Genomic DNA, 16,387 nt, shown 5'->3' with positions numbered 1-16,387 from the left:
ATATATATATATATACAGGGGGGGGGGGGCTTCAGGGAAGGAAGGAGGGTGGGGTTGCTGAAAGCTGAAAGTCTACTTTTAAGTAGCCCTGTGCCTCCTACTAACCTGCAGCTGCTGCTCTTCTGGGTTGAATGACATTCAACATCATTAATGGGAGCTCAGAACATCATAGACAGACCCCCAGGGAGGCATCATCATACCAGCCTGGGCTGCTACACAATATGGTGGTGGCGCATCAGTACGAAAAGGAAGGAGGAGGACACTATATGAACAGTGAGAAACCAACTGGGAAAAGGGCATGAATGCTCAAAAATTTTCTAAAGCATAATCCAGGTCTTAAGGGATACACAACCGCTATTTGATAACACATGGTACCACTGGTTCTCTTATTTACAGACACTGGATAATTAGAGGTGGTCTCTTTGGCGAGATGGCATTGGACTCCAGGATCTGTGGTCAGACATTTCTTGTTCCCCTTCTCTGGTTTTTCTGCTTTTGCTCTTTTGAGACTTTCTTTCTAAATGTTTTTTGATGATAATGCGGGGTCCTATATCTCGAATTCTGGTCCTATTGGAGGTTTATCACAGTATGGATATAGTGTAAACATCAAACGAATGCGATATGTATCAATGCATAATATGAAACATAGATCTCCCAATGCATAAAAACATATACTGTTTATGAATCTGAAGTTAACCCTTTTACATTTAAAGATGATAGGTTAGTAAACAGAATAGAAAAGTTCTTAGTGCATACTGTGCAAAAACATTAATGTGCTAAGTCATCAAGGAGCTGAGTATCAATGTCCTATCCAATGTGGGCGTCACTGTACCTCTCAATAAGTATTGACCACCGCCAAAATTTGGAGACAGCTCACACAAAAATGGTATAAATGTGATATTCCACCAAAACAAATTAACTTATATTAAGGTGCAATTGTAAAGTCCACTTAGTGAAGAAAAAGTGTCCAAAGTGTGAGAATGTTGATCTCCTAGAGTAGCTACCCCAAAAGAAGTCTTTGGAGACGAAACGTACGTTGGGTTAAGGGTTACAGTGAACCTACCACCCTATTTCGCTTGTACCAACTGATTGTGATCACTATGCATTGCCGTTACTCATCTTCTACACTGTAAGTTTCCTACTTTTAATAAATATACTTATCCATGCGTTATTACACCATGTGGAGGCTTTCTTTTGTTTTCTGAGTACCTGGGTCCTGGGGAAAGGACGCATATCTGAGTGAATTGGTCTACCAGAGGAGAAGGTTATCTGTGATGATAGTTTTCTACAAGACCTTTAACCACTTTACATCTGCCTGCAGTAATATTACTGCGGCAGAGTGGCTTGTTATCATCTGACGACGTAGTACTACGTCGTCAGACACTCCCCTTTCTCGCTCCCGCTGTATTCAGTCACAGCGGGAGTCGGGCCAGGGGAGGAGCAGCGGCGATCGCCGCCGCTCTTCCCCGATCGTCGGGGATCTAGTGTGGAGATCCGCCTGCTTGTGTAAACACAAGCGGGCGGATCTCCTAAGTGACAGGCAGGGTCAGATTGCAGGGTTCAGCATAGCTGAACCCTGGATCTGTCCTTGTGTCACTCAGTCACCTCCCCCCACACACGTCAGTAAGCACCAGGCATACATTAACCCCTCCCTCTCCAATAAAATTAACCCCTTCCCTGCCAGTGTCATTTTTACAGTAACAGTGCATATAATTAACACTGATTACTGCAGTAATGTCACTGGTACCCCCAAAAGTGTCAAAAATGTCAGTCAAGGGTCCGATCTGTCCGCCGCAATGTCGCAGTCCCGCAAAAAAAAAAAAAAATCGCAGATCGCCGCCATTACGCGTTAAAAAAAAAAACACCAAAAATGACAGAAAACGTTCCCTTTGTTAGTAAACGCAATAACTTTTGCGCAAACCAATCAAAATACGCTTATTGTGAATTTTTTTACCACACATAGGTAGCAGAAAACAAATTGGCCAAAAATTTAAAAAAATTTTGATTTTTACATTTTTTGGGGGGGAACTACATATAAAAAAATGTGAAAAATATTGTTGTTTTTTTCAAAATTGACGCTCTTTTTTTGTTTTACAACGCAAAAAGTAAGAATCGCACAGGTGATCAAATACCACCAAAAGAAAGCTCTGTTTGTGGGGAAAAAAGGACATAAATTTCGTTTGGGTATGGCGTCGCACGACCGCGCAATTGTCAGTTAAAGTCGCACAGCGCCGAATCGCAAAAAGTGGCCCAGACATAAGACAGCAAAATCCTCTAGTGGTAAAGTGGTTAACCTATTGCTTGCATGACTCTGTGCCAAAGGCATAAAGAGTCCACATATTCCAGTAAGCGCTCCCGAGTCTATTGTGGAGGCAGCTACACTGGTGGAGATTTACCTGCTCTTTCACTTGGAATTACACTTTGTGTATTTGGTGGACTTGGTGGACATAGACTAGGGGATCAACATTCTCACTCTTTGGACAATTTTTCTTCACTAGTGAACTTCACAATTGCACCTTAATATAAGTTTTAATTTGTTTTGGTGGAATATCACATTTATACTGTTTTTGTGTGAGCTGTCTCCAAATTGTGGAGGTGGTCAATACTTATTGAGAGGTACAGTGACCCCCACATTGGATAGGACATTGATACTCAGCTCCTTGATGACTTTGCACATTAATATTTTTTTGCACAGTATGCACTAAGCACTTTTCTTTTCCGTTTACTAACCTATCATCTTTAAATGTAAAAGGGTGACTTCAGATTCAGGAACAGTATATGTTTTTATGCATTGGGAGATCTATGTTTCCTATTATGCGATGATACATATCGCATTCGTTTGATGTTTACACTATATGCACTCAGCACTTTTTCAAGCGGTTACACTTTAATGGTTATATAAGTGTGAGGAATCTGACTTTATAAATGTTGAGTGCGGCACATATAAGGATTATATAAGTTAGTAACAATATAGTTGTATTGGAGTGCCTGCAGCCTCTTTTCTTCTTCTTCCTTAGTAAGCGCAGTAATTCACTCTGAATCTATCACAGTATGGAACCTGTTATATTAAATATTTTTCATGGGATCACTCTGGGTTTGTAACCCTGGGTTAGTCACTTGCTTCAAGTCAACTCCTGGGTTGAATCTGGCCTTGCAAAAGGCTTGTCCCCAGTTGAAGGCAGGCTCACCCTAAGCTGTCTAAAGTTCTGATGCCTCCTGGTAGGTTAGGGCTACACTCGGTCTGGCCTTAGGGCCGGGGCAGAAAAAGCCCGTAGTGTATGTGCCCATGGGGTGGCAGCCCAGGGGTGCCTTAATTCTCACTGGTGAGGGGCAGCTCGCCTTGAGTTTTTCGGCACCATGGTCACTGCACCTACACACTTTTTTAAGCACCTACCTCTTGGGCAAGGCCTTTTGGCTTCGACCAGAGGAATTTTTATTCCGGCCGGAAGGCCTGCCTTTGTTTTTCACTCAGGCACTAATTCACTCCTCCACTCCCCCTTCCCCACCTTTTTGTTTGTGTGTATTTTTCTTTGTGGTTTGTCACTTCACTTTCACTCTTCTCTTCCTGCACGACGAGTACGGTGTGGGTCTCTGGGCCTACCTTGAAAGTCTTGGGAGAGGGTGGACATGGCCTTTTGGCTTAGTTCGCCCTCTATCATGGGGGTCTCCCTTCGGGGGAGCCCCACCCAGTACTTGGGGTGGGCTGTTTCGGCAGTCCCCCTGGAGAACGGGGTTTGCCAGGTCTCGGCCAGGCAAACCATAGGAAGTACCTCAGTCCCTGTCAGGAGTCTTGCGCCCCGGGGGATCAAGGTATAGGTCCAACCTCTTCGGAGGCCAGACCATTTCGCACACCCTGTGCAGTTTTTGTGTGTTCACGTTTGCGTGTGTGCACTTTTTTATGCACCGGGTGCTAAGTCTTTTTTGAGTGTGATTCACACGCTTCGGGCTTAAAAAAAAACAAAAAAACAAAAACTACTGAACCTGTGGCCTGTTCCCGGATAGCTCCACGGTTGTGAGTACCACCTGATTGAGATATGGGACCATACCGGTATCCCTCGGTTTTGGTACTACTGTATACCTTTACTGTTCTTGATAGCCTCAACAATGCAAAAATGTATACTAAATTGTATTCCTCCATTCTGTAAAACTAATAAAAATTATTAAAACAAAAGAAAAAGTAAAAAGATAAATATCTGTGTGGCTCCAAAGAGGGAAGAACTGAGGACTAAGGGAAAGGGGGGGGGGGTGCCCAACCTGGGGTGCGCTTTAAGTTAAGCTCTGACTTGGTCCACCTTAATAAATGCTTTAATCTACTAGAATCTGATGCCTCAGAAAACATTTACTTATTTCCGACTTGCTAGCAAAATGTCCCAATTCAGCAAAACTGAAATAATTATCTCCTGGTGAAAACTTAGATTTATTTCCCAAGCGGAGTGCTGATGCCTTGCGAGCCACACACACTGGAAAAACAGAACATGGCAAAAACATCAAGACAAGGCTGGCATTTTGGGATTAAATGGCAGACATTACCAGGCAGGAAAAAGGAAAATGAGTTGGGTTCAATGATCATAGCCAATTTATTATGTTGGTCCTAAGGGCAGAGCTTCAATAAGAGCTGCTTGACTGTATAGAACACGAGCACCTTATTATATGGTCGCATGAACGCCAGTGTGTGCAGCCCTTGTCTGATACAAGAATGCTACCCATACGTATATCAGGTTAATTTGGACTCACTGGTGAGATCTCCCTGTAGGACTACCAAGCTCTGCTCTCCAATGACACAATTAGGATGACAAGGAAATTATTACCACTAACCTGCCCGTATTATTTTGATTGGTTTGCGCAAAAGTTATTGTGCCTACAAACTAGGGGAAAAATGTATGTCGTTTTTATTTTTTACTAGTAAAGGCTGCAATCAGCAGTTTTTAGCGGGACTGCGGTGCACAGATCGGACCCCTGACATTTTTGGGGGGACCAGTGACATTACTACAGTAATCAGTGCTAAAAATATGCACTGTTACTGTAATAATCACACTGATCACGCCTAGATTAACCCCTTCCCTGTCAAAAGGTTAAATGTGAGCCTAGGGGAGTGTTTCTAACTGTGGGGGGGAGGGACTTGTGAAATGATCATAGAGACCCGTGATCCCATATAGAAGGATCACAGGCGCTCTGTGATCATTTCAGAGAGAACAACGGTCAGCTGTGTTTACAACAGCTGACTGGTGTTCTCTCTCAGCGGGGAGCGATCGCAGGTACTTCGGGGGCAAACAGTGCCGCCGGTCCCGTGGATCGGCATCCCAGCTGCCTAGTGGGGACGGATCGCCGTACAGGTACGGCGATTCTCACAGCCAAGCCAGCCTGCCACAGTAAATATGCGGCGGGAGTTCAGAAAGTGGTTAATATGATAAAGAGTAGATGCAAATATATAGTCTTACAGATAAAACTGGTGCTTTAAGGGCAGAGTTTGAAATCCCTGCTGTATCGTTTCAGGCTCTCCTGAATGTTCCCCAGAAGCACCAGTAATGCTACTGACAACCAGAGACCTAAGCTGCCTATGCTTCAAGTCACAAGATTGTAAGCTTGTCACATTCTTCCCTTTTTTCCACAGGATTTTAAACAAAATGGGCACTTATTTTTAATGTTTTACATAGCTATACCTGCAAAAGGGGCCATTCTGAAGTGATCTAGAAGGTAGAAGTGACCTGAACACCCCTCGGTTTGGTTTGCAGCAGAACTCCCAAACAGGGGAAATGCTCTAATCCGAACGGTGAACACCATTGAAGTCTTTGGGATCCGAAGAGGAAAAAAATGAAAAAAAAAGTGTCCCCATTTTGAAGGTTTATATGCAAGTAATTGGCCATAAAAGGGGTATGGGTAGTGCCCTGGGGGACATCAATAAGATTTAATTTTTTTTTATTAACAATAATTTTTTCACGAGTAATGATTTTATTAAGCTTAACCACTTACTGACCGTCCCACGCAGATTTACTGCAGCAGGGTGGCTCGGCTGCGCAAAATCACGTAGATCTACGTGATTATGTGCACGCGGTTTTGGCGGTGCGTGCGCACCGCCGGAGAGCGCTCCCGATGTGATTAGACACAGCGGGAGGCAGACCGCGGGAGGAGCGGGCTCGACCGCCAGCGGCCTCCCGTAATCTTCGGCAATACTGACAGGAGAGCCGTCTGGTATGTAGACATTTTTTTTCTGCCAGTAAATACCTTATACAGTCCACTTCCTCTTTCTTGTCTGGTAAAAAGCCTAGACTAAGGACAGCATGCACAGCTCTGGCAAATATGTTTTTATTACAAATTATGTGAGCAGACTGCAGTTCCTCATTTAACAACTAGCTTATGCTTTGCCCAATCAGGGCGCAGAATGCACTGTGCAGCGCTGAGTGCATTGCAGGGTGTTCGTCGGGGTGAACTCCGTGCAAATTCAGGTGTTTGGCGAATGGTTGAACAGCAGCATATGTTTGGCCTAAACTCATACTCTGGCCAAACCATTCACCCATCCCTTTTAGCAGGACTTAATTTTCGGACTAAAGTTCCACTTTCAATACTATAATGGACTGAAGCATGGAAGACTAGCATCCCTTACACCAAGGCGCCCGGTCGCCTTTGCATTTTAAGGTTAGAAAACCCCCCCAAAAGAACAAAACTGGACCAGAGGGGATTATAACAAGCAAACAGACGCAAAAAAAAAAAAAGGGGGGGTAGGGTACAGACGGGAAAGGGAATATGAAGAGGGGAGGGGTCCGCCATGCCCCAGCTTGTATACCCGCTGTCAACCAGAATCACCTATGATTAGTTTATTGTGACAGCACCAGGACCAGCTAAACAATGTTCCGGCAGATTTCTTCTTCCACCTCATCGGCGTGGGTGGAGGAATCTGCTAGTTTTTTTTTTTTGTTCAGCCAAAAACTATCCCTTTATATCCAGCTTTAGAAAAACAAAATAACAGGAGCCCCATATACATGGCCAACAGAGCCAGGAGATTGCAGAATGTGAGCATAGAGAACGACTTGGTGAATTACAAAAGCATAGATGGCCAGGCAATCTACACCAGTACTTGGCCACGTTTTTACACAAAGTGCAAAAGCCAAATTATACTGTGTGAAGGTCACCTTTTTCATGCCAAGCTCACTTAATGCTTGGTAACTAAGGTAATTCCTGAAACTTTCAGTCATCTGTTGCATTCTTTGGCACAGTAAAAGTCTTACCACTTCATGAATAGAGCGATTGAAGCCATCATCTTCTGTCAGGATGAGAAGAATGATCAGAGCCATATAAACATGGTGGGAATTCCGATCCTCGACATGGTACAAGATCTCCAGAATGGGCAAAACCTTCAAACACAACAGATAAGAGTTATACCACAAACCCATTTCTTATACTCCTAATATGTTGCCACTTGTCACCTTTAGACCCTCTTGCCCCATTTCAGATCCCTTCCATTCTTTGCATGACTGCAGGAAGTCATCTCTGTGCACTTTCCACTGAAAAAGGTTTGAGACAAACTTTTCAATACAACCATTCAATGAATAATATGACCCAGAAATTTGAACTGAATTATGCCTGACGGCATCCAATCCGCTTTCTGGACATAACCACTCTGAACTCACACTACGCCAAGGACAGCATAGGAAGAAGAGAAAGGACCTACATCATCTGTGCATCCTCAAGAAAACTTCAGGATTTAGGGCATGCATGTATTACTTTTCATAAGCAAGGGGGTCTTCAGGATTGAGGGGAGCTATTCTATAGGTGGAGTTGGGCTTTAATTTTCTCTCCAATTCAGATTTCCCCCTAAGAGTTGGTGTCCGGCTCAGAGCTTAGCACCTTTATTTTTCACTGTATGGTAACACATAATGCCTTTCTGAACAAGGATATTTTGTTGACAAAAAAATATTTTTTTTTATTCTTTTGATTTTTTATTTTTCTTAACCGTGAACAATTACACTACAAAAAAATTAAAGGAACACTTTAAACACATGTCAGATCTCAATGTGGAAAAATATCATGCTGAATATCTAGACGGATACAGACTGGGTAATGTGTTAGGAATGAAAGGATGGCATATCATTTGATGGAAATGAAAATTATCACCCTACTGAATTCAAAGACACCCCAAAAATCACGGTAAAAAAATGATGCGGCACTGCAGCAGGCTAGTCCATTTTGCTGAAATTTCATTGCAGCAACTCAAAATGGTACTCAGATGTTTGTATGGCCCCCACGTGTTTGGATGCATGTCTGACAACATCAGGGCATGCTCCTAATGAGACAACCTATAGTGTCCTGGGGTATTTCCTCCCAGATCTAGACCAAGGCATCACTGAGCTCTTGAACAGACTGGGGAGCAACCTGGCGGCATCGGATGGACTGAAACATAATGTCTGAGAGGAGTTCTATTGGATTTAAGTCAGATGAACATGGGGGCCATTCAATGGTATCAATTCCTTCATCCTCCAGGAACTGGCTGCATACTCTCGCCACAATAGGCCGGGAATTGTCGTACACCAGGAGGAACCCAGGACCCACTGCACCAACGTAGGGTCTGACAATGGGTCCAAGGATTTCATCCAGATACTTAATGGCAGTCAAGGTGCCATTGTCTAGCCTGTAGAGGTCGGTGCGTCCCTCCATGGATATGCCTCCCTAGACCCTTACTGACCCACCACCAAACCGGTCATACTAAATGTTACAGGCAGCATAACATTCTCTACGGCTTCTCTAGACCCTTTCACATGTGTTAAATGTGCTCAGGGTGAAGTTGCTCTCATCTGTGAAAAGCACAGGGCACCAGTGGCGGACCTGCCAATTCTGGTGTTCAATGGCAAATGACAATTACGCTCCACTGTGTTGGGCAGTGAGCACAGGGCCCACTAGAGGATGTCGGGCCCTCAGACCACCCTTATGAAGTCTGTTTCTAATTGTTTGTTCAGGAAATTTACACCAGTGGCCTGCTGGAGGTCATTTTGTATGGCTCTGGCTGTGCTCATCCTGTTCCTCCTTGCACAAAGGAGCAGATACTGGTCCTGCTGATGGGTTAAGGACCTTCTACGGCCCTGTCCAGCTCTCCTAGAAAAACTGCCCATCTCCTGGAATCTCCTCCAGACTGTGCTGGGAGATACAGCAAACCTTCTGGCGATGGCACGTATTGATGTGCCATCCTGGAAAAGTTGGACTGCCTGTGCAACCTCTATAGGGTCCAGGATTTGCCTTATGTTACCAGTAGTGACACTGACCCTAGCCAAATGCAAAACTAGTGAAAAAACAGTAAGAAAAGAGGCGTAGGTAAAAAATGTCAGTGGCCTCCACATGCAAAACCTTTCCTATTTTGGAGGTCGTCTCATTGTTGTCCATCTAGTGCACCTGTTAAGTTCATCAACACCAAAGCACTGAAACTGATTAACAACCCCCCCTTGACTTAATACTATACTCGGATTAAAAAGTGTTCCTTTAATTTTTTTTGAGCAGTGTATTTTCTAATTACAGAAGCAGTCTACTTCTTTAAAAGAAAAGTTCACCTTTGGGAACATGTTCCCAATGCTGCAGCCGCGGCGTCCCCCTCCTCTATGTGACAGCAGTATAGGGAGAAGTTCCCCATGATAGTCGTCAGTTTTTTAAATCAGTGCGGCCGTGCAGGGCTCTGTCCACACGGCTGCATCATTCATTCACACAGCTCTGTGTGTGAATAAACTACAAGCATGGACATCCTTTGCCGCTGTCAGCGCTGTAAAGTGCCGTAATTCATTGATTCTTCCTGTCAGTGTTTCTGCTTGCCCGGGATGTACAGGCACACAGATACACTAAGAGGTCTGCAGAAGAGCTGTATGGCACCAACGATCTGCTGATCGCTTTTGCAATGCTTTACAGGCTCCAAATAAAATAAATAGTAAGTGTTCATGTGCGGTCACATGAAATCTGACATTGTTTGCTTTTAAGCTGCATGACCCCCACACAGTGCACATTCAGAAGCTAGGAGCCTTCAGATGACCACTGTCTCTCTAACGTTTGTTATATAAGTTCCTTTAAAAATCTGCCAATCAATAACATTATTTATAAGTCTATTTAGTTTACAATCTCTAACATGTCAGAATGTACGCTTGGTTTGTGTTTCAGGTCAGTGGCTCAAGGTTTTAAAATTAGCGGATCAGAACCACAGCTAGGCAACTGGAATTTTCAGAAGATGTTGGCCTGCTTACTTCTCTCAACAAAGGTTTCTCTTTTTATATATAAATGAAAAGCAATACTTACAAGGCTCTCAATGTCTGTGCGGGACAGGACATAAGTGCGAACGTTGCTGTTCTGGTGTAGTAAGGTGTACAGGAGGAGGGTGGCCTGGTCAGACGTTTGCTGCTCGCAGAGGGCTGTGTACAGACTGTTGAAATTGATCTGGAATGAGTGTGCGCTGGGGCTGGGTGGAACAGAGCTGTCTGAAATAAAAGATTGTACATTTCTGAGTGGTGTAGTGAAATGGACATCTCAAACTTATCTGTAATTAGGCCCAGGACCACGTTAAAAAAAACTAAATTAAAAAGTTTACTAAATTTTAGACGACACACCACTATTGTGAAGTTACACTACTTAACTTAAGAAGGTACAGTGCCTTGCGAAAGTATTCGGCCCCCTTGAACTTTTCGACTTTTTGCCACATTTCAGGCTTCAAACAAAGATATAAAACTGTAATTTTTTGTGAAGAATCAACAACAAGTGGGACACAATTATGAAGTGGAACGAAATTGATTGGATATTTCAAACTTTGTTAACAAATAAAAAAATGAAAAATTGGGCGTGCAAAATTATTCAGCCCCTTTACTTTCAGTGCAGCAAACTCTCTCCAGAAGTTCAGTGAGGATCTCTGACTGATCCAATGTTGACCTAAATGACTAAAGATGATAAATAGAATCCACCTGTGTGTAATCAAGTCTCCGTATAAATGCACCTGCACTGTGATAGTCTCAGAGGTCCGTTTAAAGCGCAGAGAGCATCATGAAGAACAAGGAACACACCAGGCAGGTCCGAGATACTGTTGTGGAGAAGTTTAAAGCCGGATTTGGATACCAAAAGATTTCCCAAGCTTTAAACATCCCAAGGAGCACTGTGCAAGCGATAATATTGAAATAGAAGGAGTATCAGACCACTGCAAATCCACGAAAAGACCTGGCCGTCCCTCTAAACTTTCAGCTCATACAAGGAGAAGACTGATCAGAGATGCAGCCAAGAGGCCCATGATCACTCTGGATGAACTGCAGAGATCTACAGCTGAGATGGGAGACTCTGTCCATAGGACAACAATCAGTCGTATACTGCACAAATCTGGCCTTTATGGAAGAGTGGCAAGAAAGCAAAACGTTATGTTTGGCGTAAAAGCAACACAGCTCATCACCCTGAACACACCATCCCCACTGTCAAACATGTGGTGGCAGCATCATCGTTTGGACCTGCTTTTCTTCAGCAGGGACAGGGAAGATGGTTAAAATTGATGGGAAGATGGATGGAGCCAAATACAGGACCATTCCGGAAGAAAACCTGATGGAGTCTGCAAAAGACCTGAGACTGGGACGGAGATTTGTCTTCCAACAAGACAATGATCCAAAACATAAAGCAAAATCTACAATGGAATGGTTCACAAATAAACATATCCAGGTGTTAGAATAGCCAAGTCAAAGTCCAGACCTGAATCCAATCGAGAATCTGTGGAAAGAACTGAAAACTGCTGTTCACAAAAGCTCTCCATCCAACCTCACTGAGCTCGAGCTGTTTTGCAAGGAGGAATGGGCAAAAATTTCAGTCTCTCGATGTGCAAAACTGATGGAGACATACCCCAAGCGACTTACAGCTGTAATCGCAGCAAAAGGTGGCGCTACAAAGTATTAACTTAAGGGGGCTGAATAATTTTGCACGCCCAATTTTTCAGTTTTTTATTTGTTAAAGTTTGAAATATCCATTAAATTTGTTCCACTTCATGATTGTGTCCCACTTGTTGATTCTTCACAAAAAAAATCGATTTTTGTAAGATCTTACCGTAAAATCCTTTTCTCTTAGCTCATTGACAGACGTAGTCTTCTTGATTCACATCAATTGGGTTATGTTGTCTCCACAGGAGTAGGACTAGGCAGAAAGAAAAAACGTTCTGGCTCCACCCTAGGGGCAGTCCCAGAGGGTATATCCTCCCTCTCTCTGCTACAAGGAATCAGTTCTGTTATAAAGCAGCAACAGAGAATTTAACCCAACCCAACTCAATGATAGAGGGGCGGGTACTACGTCCGTCAATGAGCTAAGAGAAAAGGATTTTACGGTAAGATCTTACAAAAATCCGATTTTCTCTGTCGCTCATTGACAGACGTAGTCTTCTTGATTCACATCAATTGGGACATCCAGAAGCAGTGCCACAAATGAGGGGTGGGATTGACAGAAATCAAAATCCAATCTAGAAGGCCCAACCGGTGCCAACTAGAAGTTTTAAAGGCTCATTATAAGCAAAGAATGAGACTCAAATAAAAATTCCAACGGAAAAAAACCCTCGAGGTAGACCACTGGTCTCCTCAAATGGCGGCCTGCAAAACCTTGCGGCCAAACGAGGCATCAGACGATGCCATTACATCAACTTTATAATGTTTTGTAAAGGTATGCACCGACGACCAGGTAGCCGCCTTGCACACCTGGACCACTGACGCCTGATGGCGAAAGGCCCATGACGCACTAAGTGCCCGAGTGGAGTGCGCCTTAACAGGGAACGGGGGCTCCCGACCCTTAATAGAATAAGCCTGTACCACCGTCTGTCTGATCCATTTGGAAATAGTCGCGGCAGATGCAGGCAACCCCTTTTTGGGTCCATCCGGGATCACAAAAAGTGAATCCGTCTTGCGAAACGAGTCTGTCGTTTTCAAGTATACCCTGATCGCCCGGACCACATCCAAGGAGTGTAAAGCAAACTCCCGAGGATGGCTGGGCTTAGGACACAGGGAAGGTAATACAATTTCTTCATTCAGATGAAATTCTGAAACCACTTTTGGTAGGAAGGATGGATTCGGACGAAGAACCACCTTATCTCTATGAACCACTAGATATGGGGAACGACAAGATAATGCGGCCAGTTCTGACACCCTGCGTGCAGAAGTGATAGCCACCAAGAAGGCCACCTTCTGGGACAACGTAGGTAGAGGAATCTCCCTAATATCTTCAAAGGGAGGTTTCTGAAGAACCGACAATACTAAATTAAGATCCCAGGGTGGTAACGGCGCACGCACTGGCGGAGGCAGATGTCGCAACCCCCTGGATGAAATTCCGCACCAAGGAATGAGTAGCCAAAGGCTTCTGAAAGAAGATAGCTAATGCTGAGACCTGACCCTTGATAGTGCTCAAAGCCAGTTTCTGCTCAACCCCTTGTTGCAGAAAAGCTAATATTCGACTAACCGAATAAGATCGTGGGTGGAACCCCAGGGGTTTACACCATGCAATGTAGGACTTCCAGGTGCGATGATAAATCTTTCTGGAAGTCGCTTTCCTTGCTTTAACTAGAGTAGGAATAACTGAAGCTGACAAACCCTTGTCCTTCAGCACCTGGGTCTAAATAGCCAGGCCGTTAAAGCCAGCGATCGTAAAGCAGGATGGAAGATCGGTCCCTTAGACAGTAGGTCCTCCCTGAGAGGAAGTCTCCACGGGACGTCCGCCACCAGTCTGACCAAGTCGGCGTACCAAGCTCGGCGAGGCCAGTCCGGAGCTACCAGGATTACTGGAATTCCTTCCTCCTCTATCCTGCGAAGAAGTCTTGGCAGTAACCCGAGAGGAGGGAAGGCATACATTAGCTGGTATTGCCCCCACGGGGCGACCAGCGCGTCTGCGGTCTCTGCTAGAGGATCGCGGGAGCGAGCCACAAATCTCTGTACTTTTCTGTTGAATCGTGATGCCAACAGATCCACATCCGGGGTGCCCCAATGTAGGCACAACTGGTGGAAAACTTCTGGATGGAGGGACCATTCCCCCTGATCCAGAGTCTGACGGCTGAGATAATCTGCCTGCCAATTCTCCACCCCCGGAATGAACACCGCAGAGATAGCTGGAACAAACCGTTCCGCCCAGCGAAGAATGCAAGCCACTTCCTTGGCCGCCCGGACACTCTTGGTGCCCCCCTGGTGATTGACATAAGCCACAGCCGTGGCGTTGTCCGACTGGATCCGAACCGGGCTGCCCTGGAGCTGCTCGGTCCAGTGAATCAGACAAAGTCTGATCGCTCTCAGTTCCAATACATTTATCGGTAACCTGGATTCTTCCGGGGACCAAAGTCCCTGAACGGATAACTGACCAAGAATTCCTACCCATCCGGATAGGCTGGCATCCGTGGTCACTACCGTCCAATATATTGGCAGAAATGACTTTCCCTGGCTGAGCATCGGAGACCGAAGCCACCAGACCAGAGACTCTCTGGTCTGTTCGCTCAGTCGGATCCGATAGTCCAGGGATTCCGGATTCCGATTCCATCTGAGGAGAATCTCTTGCTGAAGAATTTGGGTATGGGACTGGGATAATGGGACTGCTTCGAAGGAAGCCACCATCAACCCCAGAACCCTCATGCAAGTCCAAAGGGAAGACCAGCTGTTGGATAGTAACAACTGGACTGCTGATTGAATCTTCCGGAGTTTCCCTACCGGAAGGAAAACTCTTGTCCTGACTGTGTCTAGAATTAGACCCAGATATTCGAGCCTCTGGGTGGGAACCAGAAATGACTTTTGCTGGTTCACCAGCCACCCGAATTCCTGTAAAGAAATTATAGTAATTTCTATGTTTTGTAGCAAGGTCTGAGGAGACTCTGCATGAAGCAGAAGATAGTCTAGGTAACCAAGAATCGATATGCCTCTTTGGCGCAGTAGTGCCAACACCTTCGTGAAGACCCGAGGAGCCGTGGCGAGACCGAAAAGTAATGCCGCAAACTGATAGTGGTTCTCTTCTACGGAAAAACGTAGAAACCGCTGATGTCCTGCGAAAATGGGAATGTGAAGATAGGCGTCCTTGAGGTCTATGGACGCTAGGACATCCCCTGGATGCAGGAAGGCTGCTACTGTGCGAATGGATTCCATCTTGAATTTTCTTATGTTGAGAAAGGAATTGAGTGCCCTTAAGTCCAGAATTGGACGCATTTTGCCCTCTTTCCTGGGTATTGTAAATAGGTTTGAATAAAACCCCTGAAAGCGTTCTGTCCAAGGAACGTGGACTACCACTCCTTGTTGTAGTAAATCCGTGACTGCTCTCCGCAGATCTTCTAAACGATCCGGGGATAGTCGGATATTGGAAGGGAAGAATCGCGCTGGTGGGAGAGATCGAACTCGATCTTGTACCCTGACCTTATGATTTCGCAAACCCACTTGTCCGGGATTCTGGAAAGCCATGGATCCGGGAACCGGCGAAGACGTTCCCCCACCCCAGTTATGGGTGGGGGCGCACCTTCAGGCTTTGGTAGACTTATCTTCAGGTCTGGAGGGGGCGGGCCTTTGCTTGCCCGACCAACAACCCCTGAAGCCTCCTGAAGGAGCTTTGGAGGACTTAATTTTTTCACCTGCGGGGCGAAAAAAATTTTGTGAGCAGAGAAAGAAGGCCCTCGTCTTTGACGAGGTCCTTTACCCTTAACATTTTGCGGTAAAAAGGTGCTCTTTCCTCCCGTGAGATCCTTAATGATCTCATCTAAGTTGGCTCCAAATAAACGCTCTCCTAAAAAGGGGATATTAGCCAATGCTTTTTTGGAACCTTGGTCGGCTAACCAACCTTTTAGCCGCAGTGTACGCCTGAGAACCACTGCTGAAACAGATGCTCGCGCCAATAATGGAGTGGCGTCTAACGCCGCATCACACACAAACTGTAATCCCTGTATCATCTGTTCCAACAAATCTGATACCGCCTGAGGGACCTCTTCTAAGTCCCGGCGTAACCACTTGGTCCATTCAGTTACAGTCTGTGAAACCAGCCCAATAGCAATTATTGGTCTGAAAGCTGATCCAATCAAGGAAAACATGGTGCGAGACATAGCTTCTATCTTGCGATCCACCGGATCTTTAAAAGACGGAGCGTCTTCTAAAGGAATAACCGTGGCTTTATTCAATCTAGCAATTGGTGAATCCACCACAGGTGGTTCTGTCCATTTCTTAATGAGGGTTTCCTCAAACGGATAACGCCTGTTAATGCGTTTAGAAATAGCAGAAGTGCGTTTTGGCAGACTCCATTCTTCTTTGATTGGATTGCCAAAACATTTGGGCAATGGAAAAACCTTCGCCACTTTGATGTGTTTTTTAGTCCCAAAGGGGATTTCAGTTTCAGCTATTTCCGACGGAGTACCCTGTAATCTTAAGGTTTCTTGAACAGATACAATTAAAGCGTTTACCAACGC

The 16,387-nt window shown here is 45.0% G+C and overlaps 1 protein-coding gene across 2 annotated transcripts in view; it reads right to left on the bottom strand.

The window, feature by feature from the left end:
• Positions 1-16,387, bottom strand: part of DYM (dymeclin) — a 678,939-nt gene that overhangs the window by 370,011 nt on the left and 292,541 nt on the right. For both annotated transcript variants that reach the window (XM_082254562.1, XM_082254563.1), the window contains exons 10-11: positions 10,264-10,442; positions 7,224-7,349 (exon numbers count right to left, since the gene is read on the bottom strand). In XM_082254562.1, the coding sequence (XP_082110688.1) occupies positions 7,224-7,349; positions 10,264-10,442 (305 nt within the window). The remainder of the gene's footprint in view (positions 1-7,223; positions 7,350-10,263; positions 10,443-16,387) is intronic.

The sequence above is a fragment of the Pelophylax lessonae genome (genome assembly GCF_965119305.1).
Source record: "Pelophylax lessonae genome assembly, chromosome: 1".
Taxonomy (NCBI): domain Eukaryota; kingdom Metazoa; phylum Chordata; class Amphibia; order Anura; family Ranidae; genus Pelophylax; species Pelophylax lessonae.
This window is presented reverse-complemented; position numbering and strand designations above follow the sequence as displayed.